Source organism: Muntiacus reevesi, chromosome 3 (assembly GCF_963930625.1).
Source record: "Muntiacus reevesi chromosome 3, mMunRee1.1, whole genome shotgun sequence".
NCBI classification, from domain to species: Eukaryota; Metazoa; Chordata; class Mammalia; order Artiodactyla; family Cervidae; genus Muntiacus; species Muntiacus reevesi.
Genome location: NC_089251.1, coordinates 252,432,393 through 252,452,174, shown reverse-complemented (window position 1 = coordinate 252,452,174; position 19,782 = coordinate 252,432,393). Strand labels below are relative to the sequence as shown.

The following is a 19,782-nucleotide window of genomic DNA, read 5'->3' as shown; positions in this document are numbered from 1 at the left end:
TGTTGGGCAATTCCATTTATATGAAATTCAAAAATAGGCAAAACAGATCTAAGTTGATAGAGATGAGAATGGTGGTTATCTTTGAAGGGAAGGGGAGTATCAACTGATTGGGGGTTCAATGGACCTTTCCAGGGTGGTGGAAACATTCTGTATCTCTATATCTTATATATTAATATCTTAAATCTTCTGTATATCTAGGTTAACATAAATGTATTTGTTGTTGTTGTTCAGGCACTAAGTCATGTCCAACTATGTGACCCCATGGACTGCAGCACACCAGGCCTCCCTGTCCTTCACTAACTCCCAAAGTTTGCCCGGATTCATATCCATTGAGTTGGTGATGCTATCCAACCATCTCATCCTCTGCCACCCTCTTCTTTTACTCTTTCTGGAGCTATTAGTAACTGTCCTCTGCTCTTCCCCAGTAGTATACTGGACACCTTCCAAGCCAGGGGCTCATCTTTCTGTGTCATATCTTTTTGCTTTTTTATACAGTTGATGGAGTTCTCACAGCAAGAATACTGGAGTGGTTTGCCATTCCCTCGTCCAGTGGACCACTTTTTGTCAGAACTCTCCACTATGACCCCTATATGACCACTATGATCTTGGGTGGCCATGCCCAGCATAGCTCATAGCTTCATTGAGTTATGCAAGTCCCTTCACCATGACAGGGCTGTGATCCATGAAGGGGACACAAATGTATACATATGTGTAAATTCATTAAGCTTTGTGTACTTTACAGTATATAAGTTATACCTCAATAAAAAAGAAATTAAAAGGTACAGATAGTTAACAGTACCTCATTAGAGGATATGAAAAATAAATGAGATAATGAACATAAGTTCTTACCATACTGCTTGGTCTATAGAGAGTATTCAACTAGTATTGGCTATTAATTTGTGATTATTATTGGTGCTTTTACTATAACTCTAAGCTATAACTGCCAGGAATATCTACTAGGTCAGTTTTTTTTGTTTGTTTGTTTTACAAAAAAGTAAACTTCTTGAAATAAGGATTGAGCCTCTGAATTCAGCTTCTAAGAACACTGCCCCAACCAACTTAACAATATGAGTTACGTATACAGACATAGGAAACAAACTAATGGTTACCAAAGCGGATAGAAAGGTGGGCGGATAAATGAGGAGTTTGAGATTAGCATATACACACTACTGCATGTACAACAGATAACCAACAGGCACCTACTGTCTAGCACATGGGACTATGCTTAATATTCTGTAATATCCTATAAGGGAAAAGAATCTGAAAAAGAATAGATATATATGGAAATGTAACTAAATCACTTTGCTATATGCCTGAAACTACCATAACCTTGTATATATAACAAAAACCTATATATATATACATATATAGGCTCCCCAGGTGGCACAGAGGCAAAAGAATCCTCCTGCCAGTGCAGGAGACCCAGGAGACCTGGGCTCGATCCTGGGTCAGGGAGATCCCCTGGAGTAGGAAATGACAACCCGCTCCAGTATTCTTGCCTGGAAAATTCCAGGACAGCAGAGCCTGGCAGTCTATAATCCATAGCATTGCAAAGAGTTGGACATGAATCAGCGACTGAGCACACAGATATGTATATATATTGGTTGTATATAAAAGGAGGCTTGTTATTATGGTAAAGTTTACTTATTTAGTGTAAAAATTTTAACTCCTAAAAATGCATTTAGCTCAAGAGTTTTTCTCCCTTTAGAATTAGGAATTTTTTTAATTACTTTGAAATGCAAATCATTAGCTTTATGAAAACATATTCAACCTGTTTAGTATAAAAAGAAATGAAAATTAAATTGACAATGAGGTACTGTATTACATCTGTCATATTGGCAAAAAACAATGGATGCTTAGGCTGGTAAAGGTACAGGGAAGCCAGCAATCTCTTACAAAGCTCTAAGAGTATTAATTTGTATAACCATCTGGAGGGCAATTTGGCAATGTGCATCACAAGCTTTTTGTCTCAGCAATTTCTCTTCAAAGTTTAGGTCCTGAGGAAACTATAATACAAGTATACAGAGATGTCTGTACACAGTGCTGTTTATTGAGTACATGTGAATTCAGTGGAGTACAAACATGACTGCCTATATACTCTGTTGAATCTTGCTTTCTCATTCCTCAAAGGCATTGTCAGATATCAGAAGAAAGTCTGGTCTTATCTGCAACTTTAGGCTCTTATCCAACTGAACACTGCCTTCATCCTGGCTCAGAATGGACCACAGGAAGAGGCATAGCTTGCCCTTTCCTTCTTCCACATCATATCATTTCTGATTCTTGCCCTTTCCATCTAGGGGTAGGAAATGGAATGGAAGGGAGGGCAAATACTTTGGTTCAGTTCAGTTCAGTCACTCAGTTGTGTCCGACTCTTTGCGACCCCATGAGTCGCAGCACACCAGGCCTCCCTGTCCATCACTAACTCCCGAAGTTTACTCAAACTCATGTCCATTGAGTCGCTGATGCCATCCAGCCATCTCATCCTTTGTCGTCCCCTTCTCCTCCTGCCCCCAATCCCTCCCAGCATCAGGGTCTTTTCCAGTGAGTCAGCTCTTTGCATTAGGTGGCCAAAGTATTGGAGTTTCAGCTTCAACATCAGTCCTTCCAGTGAACACTCAGGACTGATCTCCTTTAGGATGGACTGGTTGGCTCTCCAAAATATTTTGGTACTTACAGACAATTACTGATGCTTTCTGCATGACAGGTGTCCAGATGCTTCTCGAGGACCATGTGTAAGGCCTCCACGTGGTTCAATTCTTCCTCAGTCCTGACCACCAAAGGTCCACTCCTCAGGCTCTTACTGCCAGGGTCCTGATGATCAGCCCTCCTGTGTCTGCACCAATAGCAAGGCTCAAGCCTGGCCACCTTTTCTCAGCCTCATCTCTGTCCAGCCTCCCTTTCCTCTACCTCACCTGGCAAGAGGGACAGACCACCAAGGCCTAAAGTCGTTTGATGAGGGAATGAAATACCAGTGTCCCCTGTTACATGCAATGTCCCCCTGTTACTTATTTGTCTGGGTTCAGAAGCCTCCAACCAGACAACAAACTTTCAATGCCAGCGAGTCCTCCAATCCCTCTACAGTGCAACTGGTAGGTGATAGGGTGTTGATAATAGGATAAGTCTACTACCTTTTTTTTTTTAAATGCTACCGGTATGTGTCTGGGGGATCTTTGAGGACTTTCTCTAAGGTACTGAGTTACTTGATACCAATTGCTTTCAGTTTGGGGTTGTGGCCTTCATTCCCAAGTAAAAGAATTCCTACTCAGTATCTTTTTAACAATAGTAAAAGTGCAAACCAGAAACAACCTAAATATCAAAAGATGTGTTAAATATAGTATATCCACGTAAGTATACATCATTTGGTGTTACACATCATGATTCAGGTCTATCTATATTTATTGAAATGGAAAGATATTCTTGATACATTGCTAAGCAACAAATGTTAATGATAGAATATTATGTTTCTGTCTATTCATATACACTATTATATACAATGATGTGGAGTAATAGATACTGAAGCGAAACCGTCCAAGTCAAGGATCAGCAAACTGCTACCTGCAGGCTAAGTCTAGCCTGCTGCCTCTCTTTCTAAGTAGAGTGTGTTCAATCACATGTGCAGATGGCTACTTTCCTGCTGTTACAGCAAAGTTTAGCACAAGTTGAAATAGAGAGTGTGTGGCCTAAAAGCCCACTGTGTTTATTATCTGAACTTTATTAACTTCACAGAAAAAAGTTTGTTGACTTTTACTTTAGATGATAGAATCATGGGTGATTTTAATTTTTTTAAATGTTTATCTAACTTTATTTTCTATATCAAGCATTTATCATATAAAATACTGTATGTATCTGTTATTGATATCTGTTATCTGTTATTGAAGCCATTGACACCTGTTGAGAAAAAAAACTTCTTCTATTTATAACATTAAACTCAAGAGTAAACCTCACGTGAAATCAAAAGTTGATTATAGCTTCCAAAGTTCTACCTCAAAATAAGATCTATGATATAGTTAGAATATTATTTTGTTTTTAAAATCAAGACCTATAAATGGACATGACTCTTCTAATTACCAACAGTATTAGTTTCTGAAAACTGATTTCAGAATTCTTATATGTTCTTTTCATCTTCCATGTCAGAGTACTAGTGCTCTGAGGCTGTATATAAGCAAAATAGTGCTAAGCTGGGTCAATTCGAGTAAAATTTTTGGAGTAAAAAAAAAAGTGATACGTAAATATTGAAAACTGATTTCTTTCACCTGGTTTATCAACTGGATATGAAAACATTCCAAAAAGAGAGATTTTCAAAATGTTTAGAGCTTTGGAAAATAAGTGAATCAGAGTGGGACCTTTCAAGAAAGCTACTTTGAGAAACTAAATTCATTTGGATGCATAAATTATGGATATTTGTTATAAAGGGCAATTCTGATGTGCAGCTTAGCAAATTTTGCTCCAAAATCCTGCAGGATAAAATCTTAAGAAAGGAGTTTGAGTAATCAGGAAATAATTAAGACAGTCAGAAAACCTGCTAATTAACATTAGGTGAGGGAATACTTGAAACTGGAATTCATATTAACCAGAAGTTCCAGATGACTTGCATCTTTATTAAAAGAAACAGAAGTAAACAGTTCATTAATTAAACTTTCAAATACACAAAATAAGAAGGCTGTAAAAATGTCAGTAAGGGAAGAGAAATAACAGACTTTGATAAAAATATCTAACAATTAAAATGCTAATAATAAAATTAGGCTTTGATGCTTATAAGTATACATATCCAGAAAGAAAGTCAGAATTTAAATAAACTATTGCATCAGAGACTCTCCTGATTTTAGGATCTGTCTTACTGACTAGGTAGTATCAATCCAGCAGCAGAATCCCCTGAATATGATGAAACCATTTACATATTTCCAAAGTCAATATGTTTCTAATATTCTCAAAGTTTAAGACTCTGATTTATCTAGGGCATGCAAACTAAAGCATAAATTATCTAAATGTTAAACCGTGTAAATCTTAAACACTCCATAACTATTTAAAAGGGAAACAGCTATCCTTAGTATCTACTTTAATAATTTTAAAATATTCTCTGCCTTCTGACTCAATCCATCTTTATATCTCCCATTATACCTGTTGCCATTTTCTGTGCTCACCTACCAGGCACTCACAAGGAAACCCCAAGCTTTCTAACACCTAAACATCTCCTCACATTTCCACTTCTAACCATTCACTTCCTACTCCTTTCCACTCCATTCCATGCTTATCTAAATATGAACTTCAAAGTTCATTTCAGTTCAGTTCAGTCACTCAGTTGTGTCCGACTCTTTGCAACCCCACGAATCCCAGCACACCATGCCTCCCTATCCATCACAAACTCCCAGAGTCTACTCAAACTCATGTCCATCGAGTCGGTGATGCCATCCAACCATCTCATCCTCTGTCATTCCCTTCTCCTCCTGCCCCCAATCTCTCCCAGCATCAGAGTCTTCTCCAATGAGACAACTATTCACATGAGGTGGCCAAAGTATTGGAGTTTCAGCTTCAGCATCAGTCCTTCCAATGAACACCCAGGACTGATCTCCTTTAGGATGGACTGGTTGGATCCCCTTGCAGTCCAAGGGATGCTCAAGAGTCTTCTCCAACACCACAGTTCAAAAGCATCAATTTTTCGGCATTCAGCTTTCTTCTCAGTCCAACTGTCACATCCATACATGACCACTGGAAAAACCATAGCCTTGACTAGACGGACATTTGTTGGCAAAGTAATGTCTCTGCTTTTTGATATGCTGTCTAGGTTGGTCATAACTTTCCTTCCAAGGAGTAAGCGTCTTTTAATTTCATGGCTGCAGTCACCATGTGCAGTGATTTTGGAGCCCAAAAAAATAAAGTTTGACACTGTTTCCACTGTTTCCCCATCTATTTCCCATTAAGTGATGAGACCAGATGCCATGATCTTAGTTTTCTGAATGTTGAGTTTTAAGTTAGCTTCTTCTCTCTCCTCTTTCACTTTCATCAAGAGGCTTTTTAGCTCCTCTTCACTCTCTGCCATAAGGGTAGTATCATCTGCATATTTGAGGTTATTGATATTTCTCCCGGCAATCTTGATTCCAACTTGTGCTTCTTCCAGCCCAGCATTTCTCATGATGTACTCTGCATATAAGTTAAATAAGCAGGGTGACAATATACAGCCTTGATGTACTCCTTTTCCTATTTGGAACCAGTCTGTTGTTCCATGTCCCGTTCTAACTGTTGCTTCCTGACCTGCATACAGGTTTCTCAAAGGGCAGGTCAGGTGATCTGGTATGCCCATCTCTCTCAGAATTTTCCACAGTTTATTGTGATCCACACAGTCAAAGACTTTAGCATAGTCAATAAGGCAGAAATAGATGTTCTTCTGGAACTCTCTTGCTTTTTCGATGATCCAGCGGATGTTGGCCATTTGATCTCTGGTTCCTCTGCCTTTTCTAAAACCTTGAACATCTGAAAGTTCTCAGTTCATGTATTGCTGAAGCCTGGCTTGGAGAATTTTGAGCATTACTTTACTAGTGTGTGAGATGAGTACAATTGTGCAGTAGTTTGAGCATTCTTTGGCATTGCCTTTCTTTGGGACTGGAATGATTACTGACCTTTTCCAGTCCTGTGGCCACTGCTGAGTTTTCCAAATTTGCTGGCATATTGAGTGTAGCACGTTCACAGCATCATCTTTCAGGATCTGAAATAGCTCAACTGGAATTCCATCACCTCCACTAGCTTTGTTTGTAGTGATGCTTTCTAAGGCCCACTTGACTTCACATTCCAGGATGTCTGGCTCTAAGTGAGAGATCACACCATCGTGATTATCTGGGTCATGAAAATCCTTTTTGTACAGTTCTTCTGTGTATTCTTGCCACCTCTTCTTAGTATCTTCTGCTTCTGTTAGGTCCATACCATTTCTGTCCTTTATCGAACCCATCTTTGCATGAAATGTTCCCTTGGTATCTCTAATTTTCTTGAAGAGATCTCTAGTCTTTCCCATTATATTGTTTTCCTCTATTTCTTTGCATTGATCACTGAGGAAGGCTTTCTTACCTCTCCTTGCTATTCTTTGGAACTCTGCATTCAAATGGGAATATCTTTCCTTTTCTCCTTTGCCTTTCGCATCTCTTCTTTCACAGCTATTTGTAAGGCCTCCTCCGGCAACTGTTTTGCCTTTTTGCATTTCTTTTCCATAGGGACGGTCTTGGTCCCTGTCTCCTGTACAGTGTCACGAACCTTCGTCCGTAGTTCATCAGGCACTCTGTCTATCAGATCTAGTCCCTTGACTCTATTTCTCACTTCCACTGTATAGTCATAAGGGAATTGATTTAGGTCATACCTGAATGGTCTAGTGGTTAGGAGCTACTCCACATTCAAGGTCAGGAGGGGCAGCTATGAGGAGATACCCCTCATCCAAGGTAAGGAGCAGTGACTGCGCTTTGCTGGAGCAGCTGTAAAGAGATACCCCACGTCCAAGGTAAGAGAATCCCAAGTAAGACAGTAGGTATTGTGAGAGGGCATCAGAGGGCAGACACACTGAAACCATAATCACAGAAAACTAGCCAATCTGATCACAGACCACAGTCTTGTCTAACTCAATGAAACTAAGCCATGCCGTGTGGGGCCACCCAAGACAGTTGGATCATGGTGGAGAGGTCTGACAGAATGTGGTCCACTGGAGAAGAGAATGGCAAGCCACTTCAGTATTCTTGCCTTGAGAACCCCATGAGTATGAGAAGGCAAAATGATAGAATACTGAAAGAGGAGCTCCCCAGGTCAGTAGGTGCCCAATATGCTACTGGAGATCAGTGGAGAAATAACTCCAGAAAGAATGAAAGGATGGAGGCAAAGCATAAACAATACCCAGTTATGGATGCAACTGGTGATAGAAGCAAGGTCCAGTGCTGTAAAGAGCAATATTGCAGAGGAATCTGGAATGGTAGGTCCATGAATCAAGGCAAATTGGAAGTGATCAAACAGGAGATGGCAAGAGTGAATGTTGACATTCTAGGAATCAGTGAACTAAAATGGACTGGAATGGGTGAATTTAACTCAGATGACCATTATATCTACTACTGTGGGCAGGAATCCCTTAAAGAAATGGAGTAGCCATCACGGTCAACAAGAGAGTCTGAAAGGCAGTACTTGGATGTAATCTCAAAAACGACAGAATGATCTCTGTTCATTTCCAAGGCAAACCATTTAATATCATGGTAATCCAAGCCTATGCCCCAACCAGTAATGCTGAAGAAGCTGAAGTTGAACAGTTCTATGAAGACCTACAAGACTTTTTAGAACTAATACCCAAAAAAGATGTCCTTTTCATTATAGGGGCCTGGAATGCAAATATAGGAATTCAAGAAACACCTGGAGTAACAGGCAAATTTGGCCTTGGAGTACAGAATGAAGCAGGGCAAAGGCTAATAGAGTTCTGCCAAGAGAACTCACTGGTCATAGCAAACACCCTCTCCCAACAACACAAGAGAGACTCTACACATGGACATCACCAGATGGTCAACACCGAAATCAGATTGATTATATTCTTTGCAGCCAAAGATGGAGAAGCTCTACACAGTCAGCAAAAACAAGACCTGGAGCTGACTGTGGCTCAGATCATGAACTCCTTATTGCCAAATTCAGACTTAAACTGATCTTCAAAACTCATCTTCAAAACCTAGACAGAATGCCACTTCCTTAATGAAAAATTTCTTCCTAACCAAACATAATTTCTTTCAATTCTAGATTCTCATGCCTCTTGCCAATTTCTGTCATAAATTAGAGATCTCTGAATGAATTTCTTATATCCCCTGCTAAACTATTACTTTTTTAAAGTCTGTGCTATGCTTTGCTTCAGTTATTTCAGTCACTCAGTCAGGTCTGACTCTTTGTGACTCCATGGACTGTAGCCCATCAGGCTCCTCAGTCCATGGGGATTCTCCAGGCAAGAATACTGGAGTGGGTTGCCATGACCTCCTCCAGGGAGTCTTCCCAACCCAGGTCTCCCGCATTGCAGGCAGATTCTTTACCATCTGAGCCACCAGGGAAGCCCAAGAATACTGGAATGGGGAGCCTGTCCCTTCTCCAGTGGATCTTCCCAACCCAGGAATCAAACCAGGGTCTCCTGCACTGCAGGCAGATTCTTTACCAGTTGAGCTACCAGGGGAGCCCTTTTTAAAATCTATACCTACTTTATTTATCAAAACTATGCTCTTCAGTACCTAGCACATTGTCAGCAGTTAGTATATTATTAATATGCACTTGCTAATGAGTAAATGACCTCTTTTGAAAAGGAGAGGTAAAAAGGAAATCTGTGTACTTTTTCTTAAAGAAATAGGGGCACAGAGGAAAAAGATATAATTTTGTCCATTTTCTCAGTGTACCCTGAATCAGATGATTGTTGAATATCATAAGTGTTTTTAAGGCAAATATGCTTTAAAACTAAGCTATAATTGTAAAACAAAGAAACAGCTTTTTTACATCTCCAGGTGACTAATGTATGCCTTTTATAATGTTAATGCGACCTGAAGTCCTCTCTGTGCAGGAAGACTAATACATTACATGGTGAATAGTTACAGGAAAGATCATGCTCATTGATGCTACCTACTAATCTGTGGGGTGTTTTTTTTTTTTTCCGGTGGGGTATTTTTGAATATTGATGAGCCTCCGTTTCCACATTTTTAAGGTAGAAATAATCTTCAGCCTTACGTTTTTCACAAGTTTGTTGTAAGAGATTAAAAGATAATGTAAGTGATAGCACTTAGTAAATTATAAAGTTCTATGTAAGAGCTGCCATCTATGGGGTCGCACAGAGTCGGACACAACTGAAGTGACTTAGCAGCAGTAGCAGCATGTAAGAGTATAGGAGAGGGGTCAACATAAGGGAAATTAAAATAATGATATGAATAAAAGACAGAATGAGTGACTAAATGACCAAAACACGTCAGATTCTTTAGGAATTTATATAAAATACTTTATGAATTGCTTGAGGCCAAGAAGGATTTCGCTACGCAATAACTTAAGTTTCCATCACAAGACACAGTAACACCACAGGAACAGATCTTAAAAGATTACTGAATTATTTCTCTGCTTTGCATCATTCAGTCACTAAGTCATGTCTGACTCTATGCAACCCCATGGACTGCAGCACACCAGGCTTCCCGGTCCTTCACTATCTCCTGGAGTTTGCTCTGGCTCATGTCAATTGAGTTGATGATACCAGCCAACCATCTCATGCTTTGTTGCCCCCTTCTCCTCCTGTCTTCAATCTTTCCCAGCATCAGGGTCTTTTCCAATGACTCTGCTCTTCACATCAGGTGACCAAAGTATTGGAGCTTCAGCATCAGTCCTTCAGTAAATATTTAGGGTTGATTTCCTTTAGGATTGACTGGTTGATCTCCTTGTTGTCCAAGGGACTCTCAAGAATCTTCTCCAATACCACAGTTCAAAAATGTTGATTCTTTGGCACTCAGCCTTCCTTATGCCCCAACTCTCACATCGATACATGACTACTGGAAAAAGCATAGCTTTGACTCTATGGACCTTTGTTGGCAAAGTAATGTCTCTGCTTTTTAATATGTTGTCAAGGTTTGTCATAGGTTTTCTTCCAAAGAGCAAGCATCTTTTAATTTCATGGCTGCAGTAACCATTCACTGTGATTTTGGAGTCCAGGAAAATAAAGTCTGTCACCGTTTCCCCATCCATTTGCCATGAAGTGATGGGACTGGATGCCATGATTTTAGTTTTTTGAATGTTGTATTTTAAGCCAGCTTTTTCATTCTCCTCTTTCACTTTCATCAAGAGGCTCTTTAGTTCCTCTTTGCTTTCTGCCATTATCATCTCCATATCTGCTTTGTGAGTTCTAGAAAACTGCAAATCTAATATGAGGGATCCTTATAGAGAAGAGAATACCAGGCCTGAAGTAATCTTCAATCTAACTTACTTACTATTACCGTTTAGGAAGAATGATTTACTTTCTTCTCTCATACTATTTGAGGTCAGGTTAGTAAAAACCTGAGATCTTTTCCATCATACTTCATGGTATCCTCAAGTTTTAATAAACTTTCTAAAAAGGACTATAGATTGTGGAAATCAAGGATTAAAAGGGATCTGAGCATTCCTTTATTCTAAACACCACCCAGGTGTTGAAATTTATCTATAGTATCCCTGCTGTGTCTAGTCTTGACCTAGATGAATCCAACTCAGGAAAAGCGATGGAAATCAACTGCTGATCCCTAAATCACTTAAGCAGAAATACCATCTCCCCTTATTTTTGATGTGTGTGGAAGTGTTGGTTTGCCCCAAATACAGAAGAGACACCCAGAACCTTATCATTCCTTCATCCTTCCTTCCTTCTTGGTCATCCAGGTCCATGGTACATGATTAGGGCAATTAAATAAATTTTCAGTTTTAATTCCCTTTCTCTCTTAATGAGAGTTTATCAGCATATCTACAGATGTTTTCTAAGAGCAAGGCTCTGCTAGGATTAAACTTGTGATGAATTTTGTATTTGCCTTAGAAGCTCCAGCTTCTTTCCCAAAGGAGTCACTGAACAGAGTCTGTCTTGAATAGCAAATGAACCCCAAGTGTTAGACTCTGTTAAAGTCACTTTGACCCCTCTTATAGCCTGCACATGGACCTTGAGGATTATAAGCATTTGGTAGCTACATGATCAAAATGCCAAGACGTCTGTAAATGATTTGGCTAATCCTCATACTGTGCTTGTGGTTAATGTCATTATTTAAAACTTATGATTCAGACTGGCAGTAGTTATTAAGTATAATGAATAGAATCTTTGAATCTTTTATTTTGGGTAAATTGCATTGCCATTCAAAGAGCAGCAAAAGCTTAACCAATCATAACCAAAATTAACTATGTTTCTTCCTTCCCCTCTGCCCTATTCCCCAAGGTTAAAATTTTAACTTGGTATAAAAATTGAATTTTAACTTTATGTTCTCCATGTCATAATTAAAACATGAGTAGTCAAATGAAACTGCCATTGCATGTCTTATTTCATGTTACCATTATATCATTTAATCAGACTGGAAGGTAGCTGGTTTCCCTATATACTAAAGGGACAAAATTTATAACTCAAGGATATCAGACAGAAAGTTACCTGCCCCAAGTGGGAGAACAAAATCATGTTTCAAGAGTCATCATGACCCCGCAGTGACCTGATATGGGAACTGAAGCCATGGAGTTCTTTTTTCAATCAATGTCACCTAAAATCTGCATCACACACACACACAAAAGCTACATATAGAAAACAAACTTCTGCCTGCCAAAGGGAAAGGTGGGGGGTATGGAAAAATAAATTAGGAGTTTGGGATTAACATATACACAAACTACCATATACAAAATAGATAAACAACAAGGATCTACTGTATAGCACAGGAAATTCTACTCAGTTTTCTGTAATAACCTATATGGAAAAGAACCTGAAAAAGAATGGGTATATGTATATGTATAGCTGAACCACTTTGCTGTATACTTGAAACTAAAACAACATTGTAAATCAACTATACTCCAATATAAAATAAAAATGTTTTTAAAACTACAGTATAGAAATCAGATTTCTATTTTTAATTCCTTTATGTCAATTTGTCTGTCCTTATGGTATATGAGGCCTTAACATTCTCTCTGTGTGTGTCTCTCAGAAGAAAAAGGGAAGTTAAAAGTCAGCATTTCCAATCAAGTATCAAGTTCTGAAGGTGGCTCATTTCTTCTCAAACCTGGCACCACACCCCTGCCACCTGGAGGAGCCACTTCTCCCTCCAAGAGCACCAATGGAGCGCCTGGTACTGTTTCTGAATCAGAAGAAGAAAAAGCCAAAAAACTGCTTTATTGTTCACTATGCAAAGTGGCTGTGAACTCCCTGTCACAGCTAGAGGCACACAACACAGGTTAGCAGCTACTGTTTGAATTTAAGTAATGTTTATAACAAGATCCAGCTTTTCCCATCAGAATACCTTATCCTTTGTTGTTCAGACATTAGGTTTGTTCAGTCTTCTTTACTTTTTGATTCAAAGGGGTGATTTTAAGAAAGTATGGTGTAACAGCTTTAGAAACAGCAAGGCAAAAGCAGCTTGGAGATAAAATTTGTTCTGTTCTTTATTTTCTCAAAAGCATCTAGTACTTCCCCAAACTCATTATGATGAAATGACAGAGATGAAGACAAATATCTCTCTATGCACAATGTTCACTGTAACACAGTTCTAAGAGAAAAAAATGGAAACAAGCTTAAAGTCCCTCAGTAGGGAAATGTTGAACGAATTATAGTAACCCAGTATGATAGAATATATTACTTAGCCATTACAGCAAAATTATAGGAAAATATGATTTGATGTGTGAAATTATCAGGATATTTCATTAGCATGATCCCAATTTTGAAAATATATTTTTTTTAGTACACTAAAAAAAGAAACTGAAAAGAAATACACTAAAATGATAACAGTGGTTATCTCTGGGTGGTGAAAACAGAGGTAATGTTTATTTTCTTATGCTTCTCTATATTTTCATATTTTCTTTATTATATACTCATGGTTTCCTTTTTTTTTTTCCCCAATGAAAATGTTATATATATGTGCATGCTAAGTCGCTTCAGTCGTGTCCAACTCTTTCTGACTGTGGGGACCTAGCCCATGAGGCTCCTCTGTCCATGGGATTCTCCAGGCAAGAATACTGGAATGGGTTGCCATGTCCTCTTCCAGGGGATCTTCCCGACCTAGGGATGGAACCTGAGTCTCCTGCATCTCCTGCATTGGCAGGCAGTTTCTCTACCACTAGCACCACCTGGGAAGCACCAGATTAGCATTAAAAAGGTCATTTCAAAAAGTTTTGGGAAATTCAACCTAAAGATAAACTTTTCAAGAGCTTCATAAAGTTCTTAAATAGCTATTTACTATATATTTCTTTCTGTCTTAGGATCTAAACACAAGACTATGGTTGAAGCTCGTAACGGGGCTGGCCCAATTAAGTCCTATCCAAGACCTGGATCAAGATTAAAGATGCAGAATGGCAGTAAGGGGTCAGGACTACAGAACAAGACATTTCATTGTGAAATCTGTGATGTTCATGTTAATTCAGAAATTCAACTCAAACAGGTAATGTACCCTGAATTAGTAGTCACTGTTGCTTGGGTATCCTTTTGACTGTATCCCTAGTCTATATTAATGGTTCTCACTGTGCTCACAGTTAAATTTCCTGACCTTATAGGATGCCTATGATATACAACATGCAAGTGCTATGTGGAAGAAAAAGTTAGTACTAAATATCTGTGCACCTACTGTTACTACAGGCTTCCCTGGTGGCTCAGATGGTAAAGAATCTGCCTGCAGTGAGGGAGACCTGAGTTCGATCTCTCTGTTTGGAAGATCCCTGGAGGAGCGCATGGCAACCCATTCCAGTATTCTTGCCAGGAGAATCCCGTGGGCAGAGGAGTCTGGTGGGTTACAGTCCATGGGGTCGCAAAGAGTTGGACACGACTGAGCGACTGACACTTTTACTTTTCACTTACTATTACTACATGTCAGATTCCAGGCTTGGTGTTATAGACCAAGGAGCACCACGGTCACTTGGAGCTTACAACTAGACAGGGACTTCTAAGACAGTAGAGGTTCAGTCTGTCTTCCAAGGACCCAAAATCTGCTTAGGGAGACAGATTCATCAGTCACTGTGGCGCATGCATGCCTGTTCAGCCCCATCCGACTCTGCGCCCCGTGGACTGTAGCCCACCAGGCTCCTCTGTCCATGGGATTTCTCCAGGCAAGAACACTGGAGTGGGTTGTCGTGTTCTCCTCCAGGGGATCTTCCCAACCCAGGGATCTAACCTGTGTCTCTTACATCTCCTAGATTGGCAGGCAGATTCTTTACCCCTAGTGCCACCTGGGAAGCCCCTAGTCACAGCGGTAATACCAGGCAAAGCTGAAGGAGTGCCATAGAGAAAGGAAAGGGAGAGAGGTGTGACAATGTAATGGGAGCAAATCTTAATTCAGAGAGTGTGGTGATCTTACCCACACTACCACAGAACCAGGGACCTGGAACTGGGGATGAAGGAACCAGCTCTTAACCTGATCTCAGCATGTACTATTTTCAGGAACCAGACATATTATTCTGTCTAGGAAATACAATTTACATAACATAAAACTCACACATTGATTCAGCTAACGCATCAAATTTTTTTCAGCACATTTCTAGCCGAAGGCATAAGGATCGAGTTGCTGGGAAGCCATTAAAGCCGAAATACAGCCCTTACAACAAACTCCAGCGGAGCCCGAGCATTTTAGCAGTAAGTTCACCTTGCTTACTCACCTGTGTTGTGGGGCAGCCCTGCTGGCTGGGGCAGAGACTGTGGGTAAGGAGGGTCTAGGGACCAATTGGTCCTGAAAGGGTTTTGAATGTAAATAGCCCTCATAGAGAGGAAATTTAGAAGGAACTTAGTCCCTTCTCTAGGACACCTTGAAGATAGATTGCTTAGAAGAAAGAAACTGAACCTCTTTAAGGGCCAGTACTTTACTGTTCACAGGACCTTTTCTGAAGATTCCCTTCTTTAGCATATAAACAAAAGTCAAGTCTTGGGAACAAGGGCAGTGATGCGTGAGGAATCTTGGAGCATGTTATACTTGGGGAAAGGGACTGCTTTCCAAAAATGAAGTGCATCTATTTAATATCCTCCTCCCTTCTGGGGTGTTTTTCTGTTTTTCCAGAAAGCACATGGGTTATGTGTATTCCTGTCTCTTTCCCTGTCTAGCAGGCATGTTGAGAGTCAGCCTGTCTTACCTGCTCTCAATGTGTGCTATTTTCCATTTCTTTGCAAAAGTATCAATGGGCTCCACCAATAGATGTCATATAAATGCCCAGATGGAAGGATTTCCTAATCTCCCTGGGACTCAGCCCAGTGTGGTGTTCTGTCTGAGCCTGAAAGCTGGGATTGGCCAGCTGGAGGTGATACTGACATTACCCCCACCTTTTCCAAAGCTACATGGATGCTGCAAGCAGGTGTTACGAGCATTAAGCAAATCCAGCTTGCAAAGCTCCTCCTGATTGCAAAAGAGAGGGATTAAGGATGATTTCTTACTTTACAGGAAGATTCCACCTGGGATTTCTTTTAAATAGAGATAGTTTCTAGCCCACTTACAATCATTACCAATGACAACTCTGAGTTAGCTGCAGATTTTCAGGGAATAGTTTTTAAGTGGCCAGAGAGGTATAAACTGACTGTGTCTTCTTGACTCCTCATGGGTCCCCACTGTCCCGAACTCCAGTTACCTAACCCAGTGCAGCTTTTTTAAGATGTGAGGTGAAGGGTAAGGCACATTCTCTTAAAAGCCTCATTGTGGGTTAAGACAAGCCAGAATTTTGAATGGAGGTCCTCCACAATCTACACAGGAAGCCTTCTGGGCATGTTTGGTTTTTCCTTGTGAGCCGCAGCATAAAATAGCTTCAGTATCTGTTCAGAGAGGCTTTCCTCCATCTTAGTGCCCAGGGGCAAGGACCCACCCGACAAGCGGTGAAGTGGAAACAAATTATAGTTAAGGTATGCCAAGAGACTTTGAAACCAAGCTTTGTGAAAATAATCTAGAGGGGTCAAGATTTTTAAATTTTGACTTCTGAGTGTTGGGTTTTACTTAGGAAATATTATCAGTGCTGCCATCATTGAAAACTCTCTCCCCACCCCACTCCTGGTTCTCTCCCTACCCCACTCCTGGTTCTCGCCCTCTGCCAGGCCAAACTTGCATTCCAGAAGGACATGATGAAGCCCCTGGCCCCGGCCTTCCTGTCCTCGCCGCTGGCGGCGGCCGCCGTGTCCTCCGCGCTGTCTCTGCCGCCGCGGCCGTCGGCCTCGCTCTTCCAGGCCGCAGCCATCCCGCCCGCGCTGCTGAGGCCGGGCCACGGCCCCATCCGCGCCACGCCCGCCTCCATCCTCTTCGCCCCGTACTGAGGTTCGGCGAGCCCCGGACGGCTGAGGCAGTGGGGAGGGAGGGCAGGAAAGCCGACAGATTGGGCAGCGGGAGCGTTGGGAGCGGCAGCGCGGCCCCCGCTGCAGAAGGCAGCAGGCCTCGCTGAGCCGACTCCGAAGAGCAAGTCCCTGGGATTCAACAGTGTTTGGCGGGCGCGCCTGCGATCTCGGAACCTCAGCAGCACAAGCTCTGTCTCCCTCTTCCCTCCCCCTGCCCTCACCCATTCAGTTTGTGTATCTGAAATACTGAGTTTCTTGCAAATGTGTTTGTCAGAAAAAAAATATATATGTGCATATATATCATTCTCTGACGATTTTCCCATGGGTGTGATCTGGCTTAGAAACAGTATGGAATATTTTCCTGACAGACTTGAAAAACTAGGGTCTTCCTCACACGTCTGTAAATAGTCCTGGAATCCAACTGGGCACATTCTAATGTGGAACAAAATGGATGAACGCAAGTGCTTGCTTGTGGCTACCATCTCAGCGACGCATCCCCGCGTTCTCCTTCTGGTGTACCCTTGTTGACAGGGATCGTGTACTGTGTGAGACCCAAGTGCTGTTGTTTCCTGTGTAGTACTAGGTCTGTATTTCTTGTCTGAATTAAACATTTTTAGTTGCTGTGTAAATGTTAGGAAGCAAAGTAGCTTTGAATTTTCTCTTTGAGAGAACAGAAGATAAAATAATGTATTTTCTTTGTTTTACGTTTTATTTGGTGATATTTAAACGAAATAGAAAGCCATATAACATAGCTCTGATTACTACCTGTCTGCTATTTTTGTTTAACTTATTTCGGAGCTTCCTCACCAGTTTTGAGTTGCTAAGCAAATGTATACAAACAGAAAACGAGCTTCCTAAATTGCACATTTTTGCACCTCTTGTGCACTCTGCAAGAAGACAATGAATCTATGTATTTCTACGTCATTATCCTCTTCATTTTTAACCTGTTTTCATTTGTAATGATGCTACATAATTTTGTGGCTCCCTAATGCAATAATGTACAGAAGATTAAAAAAATTTATAATTGAACAATCTGTCTTTCTGTTCACTGAAATCTGTTGCAGGTCATGCTCCCATGCCCCCGTTTCTAAGCTGATATCAACAAGACTGGAATGTTTGTGATATCAGGGGCAAGAGGTATAAGACAGCAAAATAGAATGAACTCTTTTAGAGCATCTATATCTGCAATCTGTAAATGGTAAAATGTCTGTGTATTTTTTTAAATGTACCTTTTCAATAAAAGTACAAAAAATAAAATCTGTTTGTATTTTCAAAGTTATTTTCTCCTGAGACACCTCCAACTTGAAATCATCTGATGAAGGATTTTCAGTAGGTGTAAAGATTGCTTCTAATGTATTTAGCATTTTCACTTCTTATTTTCAGCATATTTATTTGTCATGTTTATTCATTACTGTTCACAGCATCTGCATGAAGCGAGACTTTACTGCTGTTTTCCCTCTGAATCTCTAAGAAGTTGGACCAGAGTTGTAACTGTGACCCAAAATCACAGTAGCAGCCTGCCAAAAATTTTGACATAGTTTTTAAACATTCCCTGAGTCTTCTAAATCCCTAACTCATCTTTTATTCAAGTCCAACACAATGATCTCCTTTTAGAGGAGCTGATTCCACTCTCCCCTTTGACCTTCTCTAATCAGCCTATCCTTCTTTTCTTCCACTTCATTCTGTTTTTAAGTGTAAAGAGCAATAAATCCTTGTTTTTTCTGGTTATCTGGTTAATGAACTACTCTAATACATAGTGGCTTAAGATAAAACCATTTTATCGTATCACAATCTCAGGGGGTCAGTAATTCTAGCAAGGCTCAGCTGGGCTGTACTGTTACTGAGTCCTCAATAAAAGATCCCTGGGTAGTCTTTGGCAGGTAAATGGGCTGGTATGGAGGCCAAAATAGCTTTGCTCATATGTTTGCCTAGATGGAGGGACTAGGAAGCTAGACTCTACTAGATCAGTTCAAGGGCCTTTGGGTGGTCTTCCCAGCTAAGTGGTCTCAGGTAGTTATCTAGTATAACTCAGGACTCCCAGAGAGAGCATATGAAGAAGTTCTAGATGGAAGTCAAAAGGCTTCCTATAAAATTGTCTCAAAACTCCCAGCATGTCACTTATGCTGCATTCTATTGATCAACCAAGTCCCTGAGATCAATCTAGATTCAAAGGGAAAGAGATTATTCACTTTGAGAAAAGAATTTTTGGCCATCTTTAATCTACTACTCTGTTATAGAATTTTGAGGGAAGTGGTAGCAAGGAGATCCAACCAGTCCATCCTAAAGGAAATCAGTCCTGGGTGTTCATTGGAAGGACTGATGTTGAAGCTGAAGCTCCAATATTTTGGCTACCTGATGTGAAGAGCTGACGTCTTTGAAAAGACCCTGATATTGGGAAAGATTGAAGGCAGGAGGAGAAGGGGATGACAGGATGAGATGGTTAGATGTCATCACCGACTCAATGGACATGAGTTTGGGTAAACTCTGGGAGTTGGTGATGGACAACCAAAGAGTCGGACACGACTGAGCGACTGAACCGAACTGAACTGGTAGTAGCATTATAGTTATTGTGCTCAGTCATGTCCAACTCTCTGCGGCCCTATGGACTGTAGCCCACCAGGCTCCTCTGTCCATGGAATTTTCCAGGCAAGAATATTGGAGTGGGTTGCCACTTCCTACCAAGGGATCTTCCCAACCCAGGGATTGAAACCATATCTCTTGTGCCTTCTGCATTGGCGGATTCTTTACCACTAATGCCACCTTGTGGCTTTTATAGATTCTGTTTTCCTCCATCTTAAGTCCAGACTATGTCAGTTTTTTAAGTT

The 19,782-nt window shown here is 40.6% G+C and overlaps 1 protein-coding gene across 7 annotated transcripts in view; it reads left to right on the top strand.

The window, feature by feature from the left end:
• Window positions 1–18,214, top strand: part of ZNF385B (zinc finger protein 385B) — a 335,112-nt gene extending 316,898 nt beyond the window's left edge. For all 7 annotated transcript variants that reach the window (XM_065931867.1, XM_065931860.1, XM_065931863.1 and 4 more), the window contains 4 exons: window positions 12,657–12,902; window positions 13,924–14,102; window positions 15,185–15,286; window positions 16,724–18,214. In XM_065931867.1, coding sequence (XP_065787939.1) covers window positions 12,657–12,902; window positions 13,924–14,102; window positions 15,185–15,286; window positions 16,724–16,939 — 743 coding nt within the window. In that variant the 3' untranslated portion in view covers window positions 16,940–18,214. The remainder of the gene's footprint in view (window positions 1–12,656; window positions 12,903–13,923; window positions 14,103–15,184; window positions 15,287–16,723) is intronic.
• Window positions 18,215–19,782: the final 1,568 nt, after the last annotated feature.